A 22224-nucleotide genomic window follows, 5' to 3' on the forward strand; every position below is an offset into this window, starting at 1 on the left:
TAAGGAAGCTTCAGCAGTTGGTGTGTGCTCTTCCTGGATGGAATGCCTAACCCAGGGATGCTCAACTTTCCAGTTCTGCAGGCCGGATAAGCAGTGCAGGGCCAAATCCTGCACGCAGGGTCAGCACACAGGTACAACCTGGTGCACAGGCCTGGCCCCAGTGCTGGGGCTGGCCATGCAGGAACCCGTACACTGGACTGGCTGCAACCCCATGCAGTACACGGGGCCAAGTCATTTGGACTTGGGGGCGGCCCACTGGTCCAGGAACTTTGTAAGGGGGAAAGAGAAGCAGTGTGAATTGGCTCCCTGAGCCTCAGCAATTAACACTGTCACCAAATTTCCAGATCTGTAGGAAGCCCCACACGCCAGACGACACAGCTCTACAGGCTAGGTGCACCCCATGGGCTCTGGGTTGAGTACCTCTGGTCTAACCAGCTCTTAAAAGGGTCCAAGGATGGAGACTTTACAGCCTCTCTGGGCAGTCTGTTCCGCTGCGTAACCACCCTCAGACTGAGAAAGTTCCTCCTAATATCCAACCTCCATTTCTCTTGCTGCAATTTGAGACCATTGTTCCTAGTTCTGTCCCCTGTGGCCACAGAAAATAGTTTATCTCCATCCTCCATATAACCAGCCTTCAGGTATTTGAAGACTGTTATCAAATCCACCCCTCTCCCTCAATTTTCCCTTCTCCATACTACATCACAGCTTCTGTGCTGAATCGCCCACTCTGCAGCCTGCATAAACAGCCTTTACAAAGCTTGCGGCATCTCTCTCTCTCATCCCCTGGCCCTAGCCACGCGCTCCTCCTCCGCTCCCCGTCATGACGCCTGCCACGTGGTAACAAGCAGGGGACCTGTGACCCCTCTCCCTAACTTGACAGGCCTGGGCGCTTCCCTTCCTGCCTGCCTGTGAGGGGGCTGAATCGCAGACTTTGTCAGCTTTATTTTTGGTTTTATGAAAGGCAATTTTAGCAAACGGAGTCAGAACAAGGACCCTCCAATTGCAGGGAGGAAAAAAAAACCCACTGCATTAATGCATGCTCATTCAGAGCTAAATTATAACTGGCCAAAGGTTGGGTCAGATTAACATTTTGGGACTGTAGTGCCTTTCACTCCCTCACAATGCCGCGTGTGTGACCTCTCTGTCTGCTCCCCTTGCATCCTCAGTCTGCAGCCGGGCTGTGCGCGTGTTGGCTTCCCCCTTCCCTGGTTGTGTGCAAGCCTGGCTCTCAGTCCCTCCCTCCCCTGATTCTCTTCCTCTCTCTTCTGTATCTCCCCAGGGCCTATGTTTAACCATGGTCTGGCTCTGCAAGCCGCACTCCTGCACTTTGAAGTCCCTGTGTCAGAGCTGCCCCACAAAGGAGCAGCTTTGGTAGGAAACAAACATGGCAGGCAAGAAGCCTTTCTTGCGCTCAGAGAAAGCACAAGGGCAACCTTTCCCAAGGACCCTCCTTAGGGCTGGATGTGAAAAGGAGATACCTGATGAAACCAAGCACAGCTACCCAGCAGACAGCCCCAGAAAAGCCTGAGGGCCTCTTTCCACCCAACCATGATAGCAATGGGACTGCCCTAGTCTGCACCAGGTCCTTTCCGACTCTAAGATGGGAAAAGGGAGCCATGGCAGAATCACCAGCCAGACCAGCATAGAGGGAAGAGAAAACAGATACACTCGCACTGGACCCCACTGCCCCAGTCTCCACCGGTGTCATCTTAGCCACCAATCCTGCCCACCTGCTTGTCAGTCTGGCCTGAGGCTGTCCTAGTGACACTCCTTCAGCGCAAGCACAAACAACCGAAGGGCTTATTCACCTGGGAACGATCCTAGTACCCTAAACAGTACATCAGTCCTACTCTAAAATCATGTGGTCTAGGAACAACTGTGACAAGCTGGCCAGCTTGTGAAGGTACCAAACCCTGTCCACGTTAGGCGCCAATGCATTTGTAACAGCACTGAGTTACAACTTGCTAGCTAACAGGTTCCTCAGAAGCACACTTTCCCTTAGTTGAGGCAAAGCCACTACAGTGCTGTAACACATGAACAAGCTTGATCTTGCCCGTGGTTCTTTTCCTCACTCTTGATCTGAAGTGCTACGGCCCCAATTCACGTCCAGAACTGGCACACCCAGAGAACTGCTAGCAGGGATAGCAGTGTCCCATCACAAGAGGCCTGGTTCTTCTGCAGCAGGCGGCACAACATATGGCCCAAGAGATGCATGCAGCCAGCCTGGGCAATCCCAGTGGCCCACCAGAATCCTTGATCACATCAATAAGCTGTATGTAAAAGCAGTTAGAAAGCAAAAGAACATGCCCTGTGTCCTCTCTGCACAGTCCTCTCTGTCTTCATTAAGCAGTGTGTGCACCTGTAGAGCTGAGACAGCTTCCTGCTTGCAAAGGCACTGGGGGGGGTGTCTCACATCCATTTAGGCAAGTCCCACTACAGCAGCCCCCCACTGGAAAGTGTCCCTTGCCAGAGGCCCTCAAGAAAGTGGGCACTGTGCACCTCTGCTCTACATTGACAGAAGCCCAGCACTGGAGGATCAATGTGATTATGAAACAGCAGGAATCCAAATAAATGAGTGGGGTCTGTACACGACCAAAATGTCCCTAAAACTACCCTTCTTTTCCAGGTCACAGCACCATGGACCTCAGTTGCTCCATTAACTAGGAACAACTCTGCCTATGCAGGGGGTCGGACTCGATGATCTATTGAGGTCCCTTCCGACCCTAACATCTATGAATCTATGAATCTAGGGGCCCATCTCCTCTGCATGAGGGATACAGTCAGGGTCCAGCACCTTTGTGGGAGGAAGGAGTTCAGTAGTGATGCCACAAAACTGACTCTTCATACATGTCCATGAGGCTGTCTACAAGGCCCTCAGCTCAGTCACAAGCCAGGTTCACAAGACGAAAGACTGTCACAAAACCAAACCTGTCCTGGCAGCTGGAAAACAAGCACAGGCACTGGGGCATAAATGAAGTGGGGGACATAGCTGTCTGGATTAAAAACACAAGGGAAAGAAAAGACAAAAGATCTTAGCTGCAGGAGTGACTATCCCAATAAAAGCTCAATCCTGTCCCCATCAACTTCAAAGAGAGCAGAATTACCCCCAAAGCATGGCAACCTCCTTAGAAATACCGGGCCTGATTCCAGCCTTGGCATAAAGGAACATCCTTCCACTGGCATAAGTGGAAAGGCTGCCCTCGAACCCCAGTGCTGAGTGAGTCACACTTCTAGCAAGCCAGACACGACAGCCCACACGCCCTGTGGGATCTTCTCAGGGAGGGCAGCGTTAGGGAGAGCTCAGCCTGCGATGAGAAGAAATAGAAAGAAGAGCTCCTGAGAAAGAAGCAGTCTCAAATGCAGGGATCTATCGTGCTGAACTCCTTTCCCTCCTGGAGAGTTGTCACTTCAGAGGTGCTAGGATAGCGCAAGGAGGCCAAGTGTGATACGGATGCCAGGGCAGACAATCAAGGTACAGATAAGCCTCAGTATCAACCCTTCACTTGGGGCTTTGCAGGGACAAAACTCCTTGCCCTGGAGCTTCACACGCCATTACGTATACAGCGAGAGCTGTTGAAATCCATGCGTACGCACTAAGGAAATATTTAATTAAGCTGCTTGCAAAGGGGCTGGAAGTCATTTCCATGTTTCGCTCACATTTTCACTTCCAAATGAACAGCCCTTTTAGCTTTACCCACAAATATGTTAATTGAGATGCTCCTTATGCAAATATATGCAATTTTATTTCAACTGCAGATATTCAACTTAAAAGCACAGCCGTGGTCTCCTATCTCCAGTAGCTTTGATGGAGGGAGGTACAGAGAGGGGAAAAAAAACTCCACCAAATAAACAACAAAGCAAAAGGATTGTGTCTATTCTCCATCCCTCTGCTGAGGGCTCAAGCCAGGACTGGGAAGCAAATAATTCAGCTACCAAAGTGGTGGACACTGGCCAAAAACCAGCAAATAGAAAAACAGCAACCATGGAAAGGACAGCTCAGATAAGTGCCTGGGTAGCAGTGTCTGATGGGGTGAACATGCACGGCGGGGCAGATTGTTTTGGGTCACAGAGATCAGCATAACTTAAAGAGACTAGAATGAAACTGAGCTAAAGCAAATACAGCCTGAACAGCAGGAAATAATTCCTACTGATCTTTCAGGATATGGAGCAGACTCTCCAGCCCCCATCAACTGGGGCATTTGAACCAAGACTCAATAAAGCTGAGGAGAACATGCAGTAGAGAGCAGTCCCAGATGGGATCAAAGAGGCCTCCTCCCCCTGGGAGATCCAACAGGCAACCTTCAATCCAGCCCTTCCCCATGTTACCTTCCAACCTAACCAGTTTTTGATTTGTAGCTCTTTGCATCTGTGGACCAATATCCCCAGCCTATTCTAGTGTTCCCCTGTATTGAGTGTGATGGGTCCCACACCAAGGGCTTGATCCTAAAGAGATGCTGAGTAGCATCAGCTCCTAGTTGGTACCTTGTAGGAAGACCAGCTTAGCATGATGTTATATTGCACCTAAATATCTCCTACTAGCCTAAGTGGGCTAACTCTGCAACAATCCCAAGGCTGTAAGTTTGGCCCAACTGAACTCATGTACTTTACCATTTAACCACACTAGGCTCTAGCTGATTTCTTAGCTTTGCTGTCACCTGCCAGGAGATAAACCTAATTTTAGAGATTCTAATGTGTTGTCCTCAAAGCTTTAGACATGCTCACCTTAGCTAGTGAATACTGCCAAGCAGAGTGGGCTTTGAACTGAAGCTGAGTTGCTAAGACCCTGCAACTCAGAGTAGGGAGACATCTAAATGGCTCTACTCTTCCATCCTGCAACAGCAGCCTGAGCTCTTCCCACTGGTGACACCAAAGTGAAGCCTGAATTGTACAAACCATATTAGGGTTTAAGGCTGTCGGTCAAGCCCAGCACTGCTATGAGGCCGCACCACCTTCCCCCGCCACTCCCCTTTTCCTGCATGCTTTGTTCAGCACTGAAACACAGAACAGCTCTGAGAGTGCCATGATTCTGAGACTTTTGCACCAGCCCCCTCAATCCTTGCAAGCTGCTGTGGGCACAAACAGACACTAGTGCCCTGGCACATGCCTGTGTCATGCTCCAAAGGCTTTTCATCTTAATGACCAGCCCCAGACCAACTCAGTAAGAAAAGTCAAAGCTGAGATTTTGAAGCATGAGAGGCTTCTCCAAGTGTTTCTGCAGACTGGTCCAGTCAGACTACCCTGGCTGCCAAAGCAGAAGAGCAAGCTGAAGCTCTCTGGTCTTGGCACATCCTGCCAAGGTCGGGCTCTACTTCGTGTCCGGGGTTTCATCCCTAGTGTGTCCATTTGTCACTCCTGCCGGTTCCTGATGCAGTAGCAGGTTGCTCGGCAGCATGATGCCATCTGTGCCGTCTCTCTCCTTCCCACGGCCAGGCATTCTTCCCTCAGCACTTACTGCCTAAAAGGCTTTCACCATTTCAGATAATTAGAGGAAGTCACACTCACATCCTCCCTTGTATATCGGACCCTGCAGCAGGAACATCCTCTCCCAGAAGGCCAGTTTCCACCAGCAGCCAAGCCGAGATGGAAACAATTTGATGCCAAAGCACAGGTTCGGATGCAGATGAGGCACCCTGGACTGGCTCTGCTGCTGGGATGTCCACAGGGAGTTGAGCTGCAGCGTTGCCTGCTTTCTCTTTTCCAGAACCGTGTGACTGGAGAGAAACTCAATAGTGATTTCACATTAGGCAAAGAAAATCCACATGGGGTTCATCCAAGGCCACAACTACCAGAGAAAGCCCTTGTCGTGGATTGCTGTACTAGGAACGGTACATATTGTCCATTATCGTGGGGCTACAATAGACTGAGATCCATCAGGACTCCAGGGCTCCTACCCAGAGAAAGTGTTCAGGACTGCAGACAACAGAAGCTCTAAAGCAAAAAGCCTCAGATAGAGAAAGCTGCCTTGGAGCTGCATTGGCTCAGGTGTACCGGGATAAAATGTACTTTTGCGGCCTGCAGCCCCCCCTGCCATCCCATCTAGGTCCCTGTGCCTACCCAACCCTGGTGTCTTTATCTTGCTCCCCACTGGAGAGGATGTCAGCCATAAACTTGCTCAGAGTTAAGTGTACATCAGAGACATGGGATGCCCAAAACAGCAATGTGTGGGAAGGAGACGTGAAGAAGCAAAGAAGTGCTTGATTTTGAGACCAGTAGGTCAAGAATGTCTCTGGAAACCACAGGAGAGTCAAATGGAGTGGGCTCAGGAAGTATCACTCCTGAGATCCCAGCTGGGACTGCACCAGCTCCATGGAGCTGACTCTCAGAACCAGTGGATAGTGGTTTCAGGAAAACATCTCCTCCTGAAGTTAAGAACTAGGCAGCTCAAATTACCACAGCACTGTTGTTCTTTTCCCTCCTGCCTGATCCAAACTGAAGGAAGGCTTAGGGACACAGGAACAATTCACCCCAGGGAACACTGGCTTTATCGCACATCAGCTGCTCCACGATAACTGAGTACATGCTCTTACCCCGTAGTCAGTGGAAGCTTAACCATGGTAGCTTAGCCCTCTTTCACATGGAGTAAAAGCAGGGATACGGGCAGCTACCGCAGAGCAGCTGACACGTGATGAAGTCCAGCCCGCTTATTCTGCAGTAAATTGTTCTCATGTCCATACCCTAAGAACTTCTCATCAACTTCAATGTGCTGCGGATCAGACCTCATTCCTCATTCACCTTCACTCACTCTTATCCTCAGGCATGGTGCGCGCCTCGCTATTATATTGGTATTCGCATGGTCTGGGAAACAAGTCCACTCGCTTCTCTTATCTCTGGCTTAAAAGAGCTGAGAGCTCTTCAGCACTCTGTGCAGAGAGGGGAAGGCAGAGAACAAAACAGGCACCCACGGGGCGGAGGGAGATAAGCCTGAGCAGGGAAACAAGGAGGAGAGAGACAGAGAGAGAAGAGGAGAAAGGAAAGGAAAATGGAGGAAGAAGGTGGCTATCTTTGCTCCCCAAAAGCTGCCTTTAGAGAACAAACCAGAAAGCAGGAGGCAGGGAGCATTATCTGTGTGCTTGACACAAGCAGGCCAGGCACCATCACAGCAAGTGGCAGGACAGACCCCCACCATGGGGGATCTTAGCCTGGAGCCATGCATTTCCACAAAGGAAGAAGGAGGAAAGGAGAGGGCGACTTCTACTAAGGGCATATGCAGAACAAGAGAGGTTCAACTGGAAGGGAAAATGACATATGCGACTCATGCTGATGGAAACAGCATCTGCATACATGCAGCACCTCCCTCTGACTTCCTCAGATCCTCCAAGCTACTTTTAAGACCTTATCTCAGTAAGAGAGATATGTCCTTAGTGAATATTAGATTCTATTAGAGCCTGCGTTTGGAGTGGCAGCTGGGGGAAGGGAGGGGAGGGGTTGCACTGCAAGTGATTTGAGCTCCACTTCCATTACATTTGCAGAACAGGCTGGGGGAGGTGGGAGAGCAGCAAGAGGCAAGGGGGAGTCAGGAGTGGGTTGATGCCACTCACCCCAGAGGAGTGTGAGCAGTTCTCTGCTAGCCCCTGGCACTGGAAACGCTGGGGCTACAGGCCAGCGCCCATGTTCTTTTTTTCCACCTCACCCAAGGTTTTGCATGGACATCTCCTTATGCCCACCTCTCCACCCTGCCACCTACCTGCCCATCACAATTTGCCCTGAAACATCACTGCCTGAGGGAGACCTAGACACCTCCAAACATGAATGCTATTGCCTCAAGAAACTACACTGCCCTACTGTCCATACCCCAGCCCTCCCTACAGCCTGGTGTGTCTCACTATCTCCTATGCTCTTCCTGGTTGGCCTTAAGGCCTTACTCACGCCGAGTAGTACATCCTCTGGCCAGTCCCACTGGAGACCATAGGATAGCTCACCTAAGCAAATGCAACACCAGAACTGATCCAGGAGAGTACAAGTTGCAAAGTCTGTCTGCTGCAAAACCACTGGGACAAGGACTCAGCATTTAAGGGGGAATGAGGTGTATCTCAGTGGCAGGGCATGCTACAGATCCGGACTGAGGGGTACCAGCAGGACAGAGTGGGGAGCCCCAGATTTAGATTAGCAAAGTATGGACTGAGGGGTACTAGGAGAGCTAGAAGAGTGTGCAGCACTTGCACTCCCCCCTGGCTCTAGCAGGCACCAACACACCCTTCCTGCTTCCAGAGAATCAAAATTATGTGGAGATAGAGATTCTCAGGAAAGTGATTCACGTGCTAGCAGCGAGCCCAGCCCCTGCCTTCTTTGCAGTGCCACACAACTCTCACCCCCTGAAGCAATGCATTAAAATCCCATTTGCCTAATGGAGACTTATAACGAAAGCCTGACCTGTGAGATAGGGCTGCTCTATTCAAAGGCAGCAGCACTCGCCTCCCTAGAGTTAGAGAGACGTCTGGCTTCAGCTGCAGTAGTGTTACAGCCACTACAGCCATTTCCCCATTGTTCTGCAATGCCCTCACAAGGCTTTAAAAATAAACTACATCCCCCTGGCCTGACACTCTGGCTCTACCGTCTCCCCTACATCATGCAGAAGTGGCCAACACAGCTGCTTTTGTACACCTCCCCTCTTTGTGCACCAAAGTGATCCCAGAGGCTGTCGCTGTCCTGGGAGGGGTTTTACTGGAGGGTGGCCACCACCAGCGCAGGCTGGGGAGCTCATACGGCAAGGAGATGATGCTCTTAGCAACAACAGCTTTAATGGGAGGTGAGGGAGAGTTTCAACCCTCACCCACAGGGCAGCATTCAGCTGCCATCACTGTCACCACATGGAGGCAGCGTTCTGGGCTTCCGTGTTTCCTGTGTTGGCATGTGAACAGTACTACATCCTTGTGTGAAACTCAGAAAGGATGGACATCGAGCAGCCCATGGCAACTGTTCAAGTTCAGAGTCCCCCTCCCAGTCCCATCTGCCAGGATCCCCACGTCTCTTTCACCCTCCTGGATCAGGCCGGGTGGTCTACTGCTGTCCCACCTGCTGCCTTCTGTCAATGGGAAGGCTGTGGTTTCCAAATCTGGCAGAGCTGCTGCTTTGTGATGGGTTCTCTCTGCACAGGCCATATGGGAACCTGGGAATGTGCTGACATGCTGCAATATTAAAAGTCAAAAGTTCTGCATAATTTACCGACTGAAATGAAGAAATGGCAGAATCAAGCCCCACATCCTCACGAACACCTCTCCCTTCCCCTCCCCTCGTACCCTTTCTGCCTAGGAACAAGACTGCAGAAACTATAATGGAAGCTCCAAATGAAACCCACACCACAAAGGCTGGGAAAAAATATAGTTGGACAGTCCCATGAAGCACTTGGTGAGGGCCAGACCTTGCATCTCTATGCGCCTGCCCCCCCACAACCTTCAGCTCTCAGGTCCAGTATTTCCCCCTCTCCAAACCTAGTCATCTGAGACGAGCCCCTACATTGCTCCATCTCTCTCCCCACCCCTCTGGAATCCCCGACTCTCTTTCAAGACCTATTTCTCACTCATCTTCCTAGTCAGAGACCACAGCCCCTACTGAAAGCAATAATGGAGCCTTGTGTTATACCTTTATCTCTAAGGAGGAACTCAATTTCCTGGAGAACACCTTTAAGAGGCAGCTTAACATGCACAGAGGCATCACATCATCTGCATACGCAGATTTTGGACATGGGGTGATTAAGTGGATTATCAAAGCTCCTGAAGTGGCCTTTAAAGAATGCATGTCTGATCAAGGCCTGCTGTGGGAAAGCCCCCAAGGGGAGGGGCTCATCGGGAGGGAAAGCACAAAGAGTTCCCCATGGAGATTTCTATCCAGCCATCCCCTTGTGGGGCAGTTTGCAGCCTTGACTGAAAAGACCAGCCTGCATGACCAGCTCACTAAACCCAGTGGATGAGTCCCATAGTCAGGGACATACCAGGGCTGGCCTTCTGCAGGTTCATGCCTCTGCCTGAGCTTGTGGGAGCCCGTTCTCCATGCAGCATGGCTCAAACACAGGTAAGCTGACAGGGCTCTCACAGCTGATGACTGCTCCAGGGACTCCTCCCGCCTATCTTCCTATACAGATAGCACAGAGAGTGCTGCCTATTTGGTCCCCCTTTGCTCCCCAAAGCTGGCAGGGAAGTGAGGTGTACCCCCGCTCTAGCCCATCGCTTCACCATACACTCATTTCACTGCCCCAAAAGAGACCTCCATGTGATCCAGGGAAAGGGAAGGGAAAATGCTGTCCCAGAGCTAACTAATCCCCTTTCTGATGCAGAAGTCTGTATAGCACCAGAGGATATGAATGAGGGGCTGTGCTACACTGCATGCCCCTTAGCAGGACAGCTATTGAAAACGCTCTGAACAATGGTCTCCGAGCAGCCTGAGCATGGACTGCAGGCTCTGCACAAAGCAACTAGCCCTTAACCAAATATCTCCCCTAGGAATGCAGAGGGAAGTTCAGCCCTTCCTAGTCAAGGCACATAGAACTGTGCACACCCCCATTACATGGACCAGGTCCTCACAAAGGGCTCCGTCAAACACTTTGTGCTAATCGAGGTTTAACAAACCGCAGCCCCGTTTATCTGGGAAAGCTGGGAGGCAGCTTTCCCAAAAAGAATACAAGCGGCATTCTTCTCCACAAGTCTCCTAGACAGTGCGCGGGGCTGGCCTTGAAAAATAAGCAGTGTGGCAACCCTGTCAACAGTCAACACCACTCTGGCGAGAACGGGATAATCCATATTGAGAGGTGCTACAGGTCTCTGGTGCCTCGTGTCACGGCGATTCCTCTCTCGGAAAAGCAGAGCCAGAAGAGAGCGACATTCCAAGACACCAATTCCCAATGCCCCATCTCAAAGCAGCATGGAAAATATTGACAAGATCTAAATGCATTAACTCACTGGGGCATCTCGAAACGAGAATCCTAACCCCTTCCTCAGCCCAGTCCTGATTTACCAGGAGAACTCCAACACTCCCCAAATTCCTCCTGGCTAATTGGAGCAAGGAGACCCATCATTTCCAGAAAGGTGCTATCAGCGAGCACTCCCCACCTGTCTCCTTGCCAATATCCTTCCCTTTCAAGTGGTTACTATAGAAATCAGGTACTAGGCACAATCCCTTTGTTGTTAACACCAAATGATTTGTTTTCATCCTGAACAAACCTTGATAGCTCTTCAAGGCTCAGGACAAGGTCTGCCTCCCTGTTCGTGCTTCTACAGAGTAAAGCAGTCACTGGAAACAAGCCCCGATTCAGGGTTGCATTTCTGGGGAAGCTCAACTTGAGATGGATGCAGGCAAGTGGCCATAAAGTGGCTTCCAGGTACACTTGCCCTTCCAAATTGCCACACCAAGGCCTCATTATGACTTAAAGTCACTTTAATGGCTGCTTTCCCTTATAGTAACTTTCTGCAGAGAATACCTGGGTAACCCCACAAGTCCGTGGGACCTGATGCCCCTTTTCCCACCCCAAGCTCTCCCTTGTGTGTCCCTAGATCACTGTTTCCCAACCACTGTGCCACGGCACAATGGTATGCCATCAGAAATGAGCAGGTATGTCACAGAATTTTGCCAGGGCAATGAGCTACAATGAGCTCATAAATATGGGGATGGGGAATGCCTTAACAGGTGTGCCGCAGAAAAATTTTATTAATGTAAGTGTGTCTTGGGCTGGAAAAGGTTGGAAAACACTGCCCTCGATAACAGGGCATAGGGGGAAGATGATCCAGGGTATTCTACCTACTCTATGCCAAGTATGGACTGCCTACCTAGATGCTGCCACAGTAAAGGGGCTGCACAACCCAGAACTGGGGTGAAGGTCTCAGATCCTCTTTAAAGACACTTACTCCAAGAGTTACTGGGTACCTTGGGATCCAGCTTAAAACACCTTAAAGGGGCCTGATGTTTGCTCATCCTCTGCAAATCAGCTCCATCTACGGTGCTTCAAGCTGTGCACTCCACAACACTAGCCACGCTCAATGGTCTTTGCTGGCGTCAAGCAATTTAGACTCCAAATGTCGGAAAGGGAGATGCTGGGGAGAGGCGAGGCAATTTACAAAACCCTAACAGGAGCAGAAACATATTCTTGCTTTTATAAAGGTTTCAATATAAACAGCTTTGTTGTTGTTATTGCTGCTGTTGATTTCGACATTCCCCTGGGCTATCAAAAACTCAAGGCTGCGGCAGCGCTCAGCTGGAGAAACAGAAAGCAAAACCGCCTAGAAAGAGAAAATGAAAGTCACTAGCCTGGCTGCCCCATCCCAAGCTGAGGAGGGGCAAGGCCTGGCACGGGGGGGAAAGTAAAGGCGACTGCTTAAAATTGTTTCTGCTGGTGATCAGCAGTATGGACTCTAACAGCCCCCCCCCCCCCCCAGCAATGCTCTCTGCAGCCCAGGGAAGGAGGAAGGTGCCAGTGACATTCGTCAGGGATCTAGCTGCTGTTAATCCAACACAGGGTATGAGCCTGGGCAGCATGGGGTTGGATCACCCTACAAAGCCTTGCAAGGACAGATCAGAAAGAAGTGGGAGCTGTACCCTGCTTATGCCCCTCCGGTTTCTCTCCTAAAGCGATGGGCCAAACAGACCCTCTCTGAGTGTTTCTGAGCTCCCTTGGGGAAAAAGAAGCCTGCCCAAGCCACCTCAGCCCCCAGACCAAGTTCCCAGTGGCCTCTAAAATAAGCATAGTGAGCCCCATTCTTGCAAGGCGCTGAGCACCTAGGGTGCCAAGACCATGGCAGGATTGGACCGAAATCCTCTCATGGGTTTTGCTTGTGAATATCACAGGCACCTTTCCAGATGCAAACATGTCGGGGTAGATCTGCTGGCATCAGTCTACAGAGCCCCATTGGCTTCCCTGCTGCTGCTCCAATTTGCACCAGCAGAGAAGCAGCTCGCCATTTTACTGTCTCTCTGTAATGGTTTGAAAATTTCTTCTAAAACATTTCATCCTCAAGGAGACAAATGATTTAACGCTCAGGACCTCAGCTCCCAGCCCAAGCAAGAGCTGCCCAAACGTGAAAGAAACGCATAATGCGTGGTGATCAGAAAACTCCACAGGAAAAACATTAGCCTTGTAGAAAAGTGCATTGTTCCTAATACAGAATTTATCAGGCCGACTTATAGATTTTTCCTCTGCAAAATATGAATCCTGGATCTGAGAGGCTATTAACTCTGAGGAGATCCATTAAAGACTCCCATCTGCAAATGGTATTTAAAAGTATTGCATCATCCTGGATATTGTCATGTTCTTTGGCTATGACTTGACTGCAGGTCACACAATTAAAATTGCCTCCAAACTCTAAAATCCTTGACGTAAAGAAAATAATAATAATGCTCAACAGCCTTGAACAGAGACACTTCTATCAGCTCCAACCGGAGCCCATAAATATTAATGCCTCCGTAATTAGCCTTTTTAAATAATGCATCCAAAATTAAACACCAACGTGGTTATAAATCAGTCAGTGCTTTTTTGTGGGTTTGGGGGTTTTTTGATGTTTATCTCAAGCCCATAAAATAAAATGTCACTTCCCTCATCATCTCTCCCCTCCATGCTGGCAGGATGATGAGGCCCTGATCTGGCCATATCTGGTACCATTAATAGTCAAAAGTCTTGTTTCTTTTATTTAAAAAAACAAAACACATCTGCTTTTGGATTTGCAGACTAATGACAAGCAACTTGCCTGAGCCAAAGCTGATCTAATGTTATTGAAACCACACGATATGAAGGGAGATGGGAGACACAGCTCTACTTGTGAGTCAAGGTGTGAGAGAGAGGCATGTTTTATGCTCCCCCCTGCCTCACTCTCCTGTTTCCTCCACAAGCAGCAGGTGGTAGTGAATTCCCAGCTGTGAGACCAACCTCACCTCCCCAGCATGAGCGGTCTAGAAGGTGTATTCCCTGCTGTATATCACTGTCTCCGCAGCCCTCATCACAGTCCTGACTGCTCCATTCTACTGTCCAGACACTATGCCCCAGGGCCTCTTAACATTTCCTTTTGCATGTGGACATGTCCTGGGCAGACAGGTACAGCCAGGTCCCCACAGGCTCTTCTCTTTGCCAGCAGCCCCAGATGCTGATGCACGAACATTCACTGTAGGTGTCCTGGAGGCACCCCAAGACACTGCTTCTCAACCTTGATCAAAGTGGAAAGTGCAGCCTGTTTGAAGAATCGGCTTTGAAGTTGTTTGTAGCAGAGCTCTGGGTCAGCCCTCTGAAGGACTAGAGCCGTTGGCAGAAAACAGTCCAACCCAGATCACTATACAGCCCCTCTCCTGGAATTATCTATCGCTCTGTTCCACGGACCAGCCTGAACATTACCATCACCAGAGAGTATCAGGCAAGCCAAGAGAACCACTCACAGTCACTACCTCTGAATTGTAGGCTCACATCCACGCCAATCTCTTCCCTAAGGTTAACATCCTGCCCCAACTGCCAGGCTGTCTAACTCATAATTGGATATCCTGATAATTCACATTTCCCATGCCTTGTTTTAGTACAAGCACAGCTCAGACATCCCAAAGGCCAATGTTTAAAGTAGGTTTCAGCACAGCTGGGAGAGAAAGCAAAGGCACAGTTCCTTCTACTTAAAAAAACTCTTGGGCAAATGCTGCATAATATGCAAAATGTTCCACTAAGCCTTGCTGTGACTTTCCAGCCTGCCATCCAGCAGCCCTGAGAGGCAAGTACCTTGGTAGGAAAATGTAGGACTTTACGGCTTTTCCCCAGCCAAGTCCTTCACCCTGTATGTTAACAGTTTCCATGAATAACAAGACGTCCAGCACGTGAAGTCCAAGCGATCGCTACAGCGTCTGCACTCCAACAAACAGCCTGTTCCTTCCAAGGCTTTGCAAAAAGAAGTCAATTGTGCAAATGAGATTCTGCTGGAAGCAGCGACTCTGGCAAAGCCACAGCATTGGCTTCCGGTTGGTTGCCTTGCTCTCACTTCCAGATCAAAGTGCTTGGCATCCAGAAAGGAGACGTGGGGGTTTCTAAGCTTTTGTGGCCCTTCAACCCAGCCCTCAAGGCTCCACAAGCCAGGAGATGCCTTCACTAACACTCTGCTATGCACATCTGCACAACACAACAGCTGGCAGGGCATTTGCAAGAGCGCAGCTGATTGGAGCTTAGCAAATAGTTCTATTGATTAAGCCATTGGAAAGAAGTCCACCTCCCCCATGTTAGAGCTGGATCAGGCCTTTTGGGCTAGGATGAATTATAAAGCACAGGTGTTTAGAGACTTCCTCCATGTTCTCAGGGGCCTGACCCCTTTTCACCGTACACAAGTTTAAGAGGAGAACAAGATGACTTGGCTCCCCAGTCCCCCTCCACCAAATCCCAGTGAGATGCAGAAAAACGGCTGACACCCTTGGCCTCCACCTGTCTTAGTCTGTGCCCCCCACCATGTCTGCCCCAACTGGCCCCTTTCCCAGAACATGCCCAGGTGACTTACGACTGGTGGACACTGCAGTTGTAGAAGACAAAATCCACAGAGGCAAACTTCTTTCCAGTCTCCTTGGATTTCAGGTAGAGCTTTACCACTCGCTTATCGCCTGAAAGAGAACCAGGTGTACGTGCCATTCAGAAAGGTGTGCTGGCAGGGGAGGTCACACACCAGAAAGGGACTGAGGAAACCCAGTGCACAGCTCAGCACTGAGCAAGTGAAGCCTGTGGTGGAGCAGAGCAGAGATCCCAATTAACCCCAATTAGCTAGGACAATGGCCTAACTCCTGAGCCAAGAAGAAGGGGAGCACTTCACCATGCAGCCTTCCAACCAGCTGGCAGAGTTCAGAGGCCAGGTGAGGTCACTCAGCCCTATGCCTCTACTTTGTGAGGTAGTGGCGAGTAGGAGTGGAGGAGCACAGGCCTGGGCAAGGGTTTATGGCAAAGGAGAGGACTGAAATCCCTCTGTTACAGCCTCAGGCAGTGTCCTAAGGAGTTCACTATGAAATCACAAGCCTCATTGAAGGATGCTCCCATGCTAGGGAGCTGGGCAACCACAAAAGCCCTCAACAGGATACAGCCACAGGCACTCAGTATGCAGTCGGGCTTAAAGAGTGGGAGAAGATAGGATAGATCACAGTCAAACATCTACTCCTTCCCAGATACAGGACCATTGTACTCTGCCTTTCCTATCTGGAGTTCAATCCTCCTTCCTTCCAAGACTGCTTTCCCACACTCCAGAGACTGATCCCTAAAGGCACGTCCTTCTTCAGAAGAATTGTGTTTTGTGTTTACCCATGTTGCACCCCAAGCTCCTGCTTTGGGGTCCATGCAGAGCCCTGGGTCCTTTATAAGCCATTCAGGTCCTCCACTGGGAGAGGTGCAGCCAGCAGTGCCCTTCAGCTAGGCCAGCCTCTCCCAAAGGGACATGAAGAAGACATGCTAGCTCCTCCAGTTCATCCTCCTCAGGCCCAAGCAGGGCTCATCCCCACACACCTTTCTCTATGGTTTTTCCTGTCTAGCTTTGGATTATGGAGCCTCTTTGCCCTGGCCCTGAGAGGACTACTACACTGCCAAAATCACCTGGGTCCCAGGATTACATATGCATGATAGTTGGGAGCAGACAAGAGCGTATATTTGTGCAAGATAAATACAACAGACCATATGTGTGTATATGTAATTGTAAAGGGATTCTCTCCCAGCCTCTGGGGACACTGATGTCAGGGGCTATGCATGGTTCCCCAAACTCACCCCGGCCTCTGGTAATGGGGATGACGTCCTTTGCAGAGGGAGAGCTGCAGTAGATCCTCCCATCTTCGATGCGGCTCTCGGACTCAGTGAAGTCTTCAAAGGAGCAGTTCACCCCAGCCGAGAGGTCTGGGACATTCCAGGCCTGCAGCACCAGCTGGGGTCAAGAGGAAGAATCGTCACCAGGTGAATCAGCTAATGAAAGGAGCTCTTGAATCATGAACAGCCCCAGTCCAGAGGAAAGGCTAAAAACAGTCCCACTTCCCTTCCTCAAATCTAGCAGAAAACCTGCCATCAACCCAGAAACAAGCACCCCTGCCCCCTTGAGGAAATGCACAGGACAGGGCGGGAGGTGAAACCTAGAGTGTAAGAGCAGAAAGAACCACTAACCCCTCAAGTCTGACCTCCACATTCCACTACAGACCACTACATCCCACCTGGCTTTCCTTCGATTGAGCCCAATGGCTTTGGGTTGATTAAAGAATATCTTGCAAGAATGCATCTAAGCTTGAAGACATCAAGAAAGGGAGAACCTACCACTTTCCCTGAGAGTTTGTCCCACTGTCAGCCACTCTCAAAGCAAAAACTCAGTGCCTTATTGCTCTCTTGGATGTCTATGGCTTCAGCTTCCAAACACCAGTTCCTGTTACACCTTTCTCTGAAGAGTTAAAGAGCCCTTCAGCACCCAGCATTTGCTCCTCACAAAGACACTTATACGCTGTAATCAACTCACCTCTCCATCTTCTTTCTGATAAGCTAAACAGATTGAGCTCTTTTAGTCTCTTCAGCCCTTGAATCAGTCAAGATTGTTCTTTTCTGCAAGGTCTCTGGTTTTTCCAACAGCCTCTTCTAGACTGGGAGCACCAGGACAGTGCAGCATTCAAGACATCAGCTTCATCCAGTCACACACAAAAATGAAGTCACCTCCCTAGTCCTCAATACTGTAGCAGACAGCCCCTTTTCCTCTTGCCTGCAGTTGCTCTCCCCTCCTTGGATATGTTTTTCCTCTTCTACCTTTTCTTCCTTCCTCTTTCTTTCACTTTAAGATAAGGAATTGTGTTTTGAAATTTGTATGTGTGCATTTTGTATCTCCCCTTGTATTTTGGTATTTTTATCTATTTGTGTGCCATGGCATTACTTTTGTAGCTTATATTTTATACTCCTCACCTTTCAACTTTCAACTAAATGTGTTTAGTTTCATAAGTAAGTTATACATTGTAACAATGTTAACAAGGGCAGGAATCAATCTGCCCTTCCCTGTATCAGGCTGGCCCCTGAAAGAGCGAGTGAATCAGTGATTGAATGTGTAACACAGTAGCAGGCAGCAATTAACACCTAAGGAAACTGCAGATCAACCAATGGAAGAATTCAACAGAAGACAACGTAACAACCGGGAAATCTCTAAACATCACTGATCAAGGGCTAGAAGCCCTGGCCTGAGTTAATCAACGCCGGGGACCAACTTTTGGGCTGAATATCTCCAGATCAACCGCTCCCAGAGCCCTATTCAAAATTCATCAATGGACTCCCAAACCTGCACGTACATGCGGACGACCCCTGGGGCTGACAGATGCCATCCAGTAGCCACCGAGGGGGGGAAGTCCCACGAGGGTCAACGACCCCTGGATTGGGCAAACCTGAACACTGGGGAGTCACCAAAGTCTGCCAAGAACAGATAAACAGTGAAAAGTGACCCTCAGTGGCACCCTCTTCATCTCCAACTTGACCAGCACCCGACCTGTCCAGCCAGAAGGACCAGCTGGCGACCCCCTTCTGGAAGATAACACTACGATGAAAGAAGCCCCAACGACAGACTCCAGCGCCTGTGGGATAGGTATACCTGACTCTTGTAGCTTGCTAGTGTGGGGGTGGGTGGATGGAAGGACCAGCCCCAAGGTTTATGATTTAACTCATTACAGTGTTTCAATCCGCCTAATAAACCAGAATTTTAAGGATCCTGAGTTGGACATTTGTAGCCAACAATACAAACTGCTCATACAGCCAAGATGTGCATTAGTCTTCCCCCTCCACCCTGGGCCCATATGTCACACTTAAGAGCTCACGTTCCACCAGACCCCAAATCCTCTCTCAAGCCTTAGCTTGCCAGGGTGCAAATCCCCATTCTGTAGGACAGGCCTGCATTCTTAGATGTCTAGTTACATTAATACACATTTCATTTGAAAGGGCCCCGTTTCCTAAACAGCCCTGATCACTTTTTACAACTGCCCCCTCCTTCACTGGTACTGACCACTCTAAACCATCTTTGTGCCATCTGCACATATTATCACCAGATGGTAACACTTACATTTACTTCCAGATCAAATGCTGAACAGAATCAGGCCTTGCACCCATCTTTGCAAAACCCCTCCAGAAAAACCCTATGGGATGGCAATTCCACACTGATAACTGTGGTGTGAGATCTTTCTGGTAGCCATCCATTTAATATAGGCTTTCCTACTTAATGCTCATTGTTGGCCACCTTGTTGAGAGGCATTGAGTTAAATGCCCTGTAAAAGGCAAAGTATATTGTACTGGCACAGTCATTTTTAGCAACCTATCATGTAATCTCATCCGAGGTGAAATCGGGTTTGTCTGACAAGACCTGTGGTCATCAAACCATGGTGGCTAACATTAATTATAATCCCAGCCTTTAATTTTGTATCAGTTAAATCCCAAATCAGCTTCTGCCTTCATTTGTCCAAGACAGATAACAGACCACCAGCCTAAAGTTACCTAGGTCATCTCAACTGCCCTTTCTGAATATGAGCCCAACCTAAGTCCCCTTCTAGTCTCCTGGAAGCTCCCTACTCCCTTGGAATCAACCTGATTTATTAAAAATTGACATCGGAAGGCTAAAGATCTCCTCAGCCCATTCTTTTAGAATTCTTACATGCAAGTTACCCAGGCCTGTGAGGATTTAAACAGGTCTATCACTAGCAAATGTCATCCAATCTCCTCTTTAGTTACTAAAAGTTGTTTCATCAACCTCACACACTACAAGGACATCCTGCTGCTTTCCAAATGCAGGGCAGACATATCCCACAAACCTTTCTGCCTTTTCTGAGTCAGGGTTAACCATTTTACCATCTCCAGGCTACAGGTTCTATCACTGTTAGGATTCCTTTTCATCCTAATAAACTCACTCAATCTTTTCCTGATTAACCTTAGCTTCCCAGTGAAGAATTTTCTCATATGTCCCGTATCAATGTCCTGAACTTCATAACATCTAATGTATATTAATGGCTATCTAATCTCCACTTGTAGACTTGCTTACTTATCTCTAAATGCTGCCTTTGCTTTACCCCTGAGGCAGGAGGTAGCTGGCGAGGGTACCAGCGAGGTGAGTGTCTTACCGGGACCTCAGACATGGTAACCGATATGTTCTTGGGCTGGACGGTGAGCTCGACACACTGGCGCAGGTCAGAGGCAAAGCGTTGAGGCTCGTCAGCCCTCTCGCACCGGTCCTTCCGTGAGCAACTGGAGAGGGATCAAACAGGCACAATGAGAAAGAGAATCCCCTGATCAAAGAGTTATTCCTCAGCCTCAGAGCTAAGCACTACTATGCGTCTGGGAAAGCCTGGGACTTACTGCTGCATAGGGCCCTAGGCAGGGTTCAGGGATGAGGCAAGGCTTGAGGACCAAGGACAGATGTCTCCCAGGATGGAATACAGAATGAATGTGACATGGCAGGCAGGCTCTGAAATGCTCTGTAGCTCCAGCACAACTGCAGACACTCAACAGCATGTGTTTGGACAGGCAGGTTCTGCACCCACCAATGCCCACAACACACAGCACTGCCCACCCGCAGTTTTCTATCCATCTACCACACCCCAGAACCAAGGCACCATCTGTATTCCAGTCCCACAGCACTGCAGCACCCCAGAAGAGCCTAATCCTCTCCCCTTTTAGGTCTGCTGAAGCCACTCAGTACCAGCCATGTGCTGGCTTGAGTAGTCCTTCTCCACAAGGGTCCTTCCCCATGCTATGGACCAGCTCTTCAGAGAGGAGAGAGCAGTACACAATCTCACAGCCCCTCCCTGCTGAAGTCCCCTGGCCTCTCTTCTTTGCTCCCAGTGCTGCTTTCTTGCACCCCCATACTATACATTTCCAGAGGCTTCAGAGCACAGCTCAGGCTTTTCACACTACCTCCATACTGGAGTTGCTCCCCAACCCCTGAACCCAGCTCTGTCAAAGTGCTTTCTCTTAATGAGCTCCAACCACATCCCTCAGCTAGCTCTCCCTGAATCTGTGCTAACATTATTTCATTACAGGAAGCATTTAATTAAGTGCAAAGAGGAAAAAGAAAAAGAGAGAGAAAGAGAAAAAGAGAGTTTCAAAGTCCTGGCTAGAATCTGAGCGATTTATCTCCTGAGTAGGCACTAGCATCATACCATGCCCCAGACACACTCTGGCCTGCCCCTCCCCAGCCCCCAAAGGACTTGTGGAAGGAGGTCAAGGCTGGGAGCTTTAATTAAAATGCTTTGCATGGCAGGAGAGATGGACTTCCAATGAGGCACTCAAATTTCATCCCTTGGAATAAAGTCTTCCATGTGCTGAAAACAGATTTGTCATCTGTTTTTCCCTTTTTCAACACTGTGTTTCCCCTCCCTCTTTGCCAGGGGGAGCTAAGCCCTGAGCCCCACTGTCAGGGGACAGGGTCTTTGTCTCTAGCTTCCCAGAGCAAATTACAGCCAGTACGAGCAGCCCGCTGCTTGAAGCACAAGCGAGAAGGAGCTGCCTGCCCGTGGTTTATCTGTGAAATGACACAGCCACTTCCAGTCAGACACAAGAGGGGAGGAAGGGCAGCACGAAGGGCCCTAATGGTTTAGCCTCTCAGTCTATCCCTGCAGCTGTGCCAGCCTCACCACTCAACCACAGCTGTCTGCAGCTGGTTGGATGAGCACCGCAATGTGGTATCCCACTGCTAGAGCACCTGTTCCTGGGCTCCTTGGTTCTGACCTGAAACCTACCCTCCGGGGGAAAGACAGTGACTTCTGCTTCTGCTGCCTGGGAAGCACAGGAGAAAGGCAGGCTCTGGAGAAGGCCCCAGTCAACACCTGCCAGAACCTCCCTCACATTCATACTCCTCCCTCTAGAGCACAGACTGCAACCTGACAAGCACCAGAGGGGTGGCTGGAGACCCCAGTTCCCTTTCAAACCCTTGAGCCATGCTCCACGAGGCTTGGCTTCTCCCACTAGCATCTGGAAACAGCCAGCCCAGGCCAAGAAAATTTATGGTACTGCAGGGATAAAACACCCTAGGATCCAAAGAGTTAACAGGCCAGTCAGGTCTCTGATGCTCATCCCCGGCAGCTGCCACAGGGCATTAGAGCAGCTGCACAAGGGTCATGGGGTGAAGGCCTCCAGTTGCCATGGGGCTGGCATCGATCCGTATGGCGGGGGAGACCTCCTGCCCAGCCTCTGGGCAGCTGCTGTCTAATCCTCAGCCACCCGGCACATCCTCCACGTGCTGCATGACCCCAGCAGGCTGCTATCCAGCGCCCTTTCCGCACTGGGCACGTCACTCCAAGGCATGCAGCACAGCTGGT

At 49.8% G+C, this 22224-nt stretch overlaps 1 protein-coding gene across 3 annotated transcripts in view; it reads right to left on the minus strand.

Annotated features, from left to right (window-relative positions):
- Window positions 1-22224, minus strand: part of PLXNA1 (plexin A1) — a 239455-nt gene that overhangs the window by 103994 nt on the left and 113237 nt on the right. For all 3 annotated transcript variants that reach the window (XM_059715601.1, XM_014605745.3, XM_059715602.1), the window contains exons 6-8: window positions 20029-20152; window positions 16679-16832; window positions 15438-15537 (exon numbers count right to left, since the gene is read on the minus strand). In XM_059715601.1, coding sequence (XP_059571584.1) covers window positions 15438-15537; window positions 16679-16832; window positions 20029-20152 — 378 coding nt within the window. The remainder of the gene's footprint in view (window positions 1-15437; window positions 15538-16678; window positions 16833-20028; window positions 20153-22224) is intronic.

This window comes from Alligator mississippiensis, chromosome 12 (assembly GCF_030867095.1).
Source record: "Alligator mississippiensis isolate rAllMis1 chromosome 12, rAllMis1, whole genome shotgun sequence".
NCBI lineage: Eukaryota > Metazoa > Chordata > Crocodylia > Alligatoridae > Alligator > Alligator mississippiensis.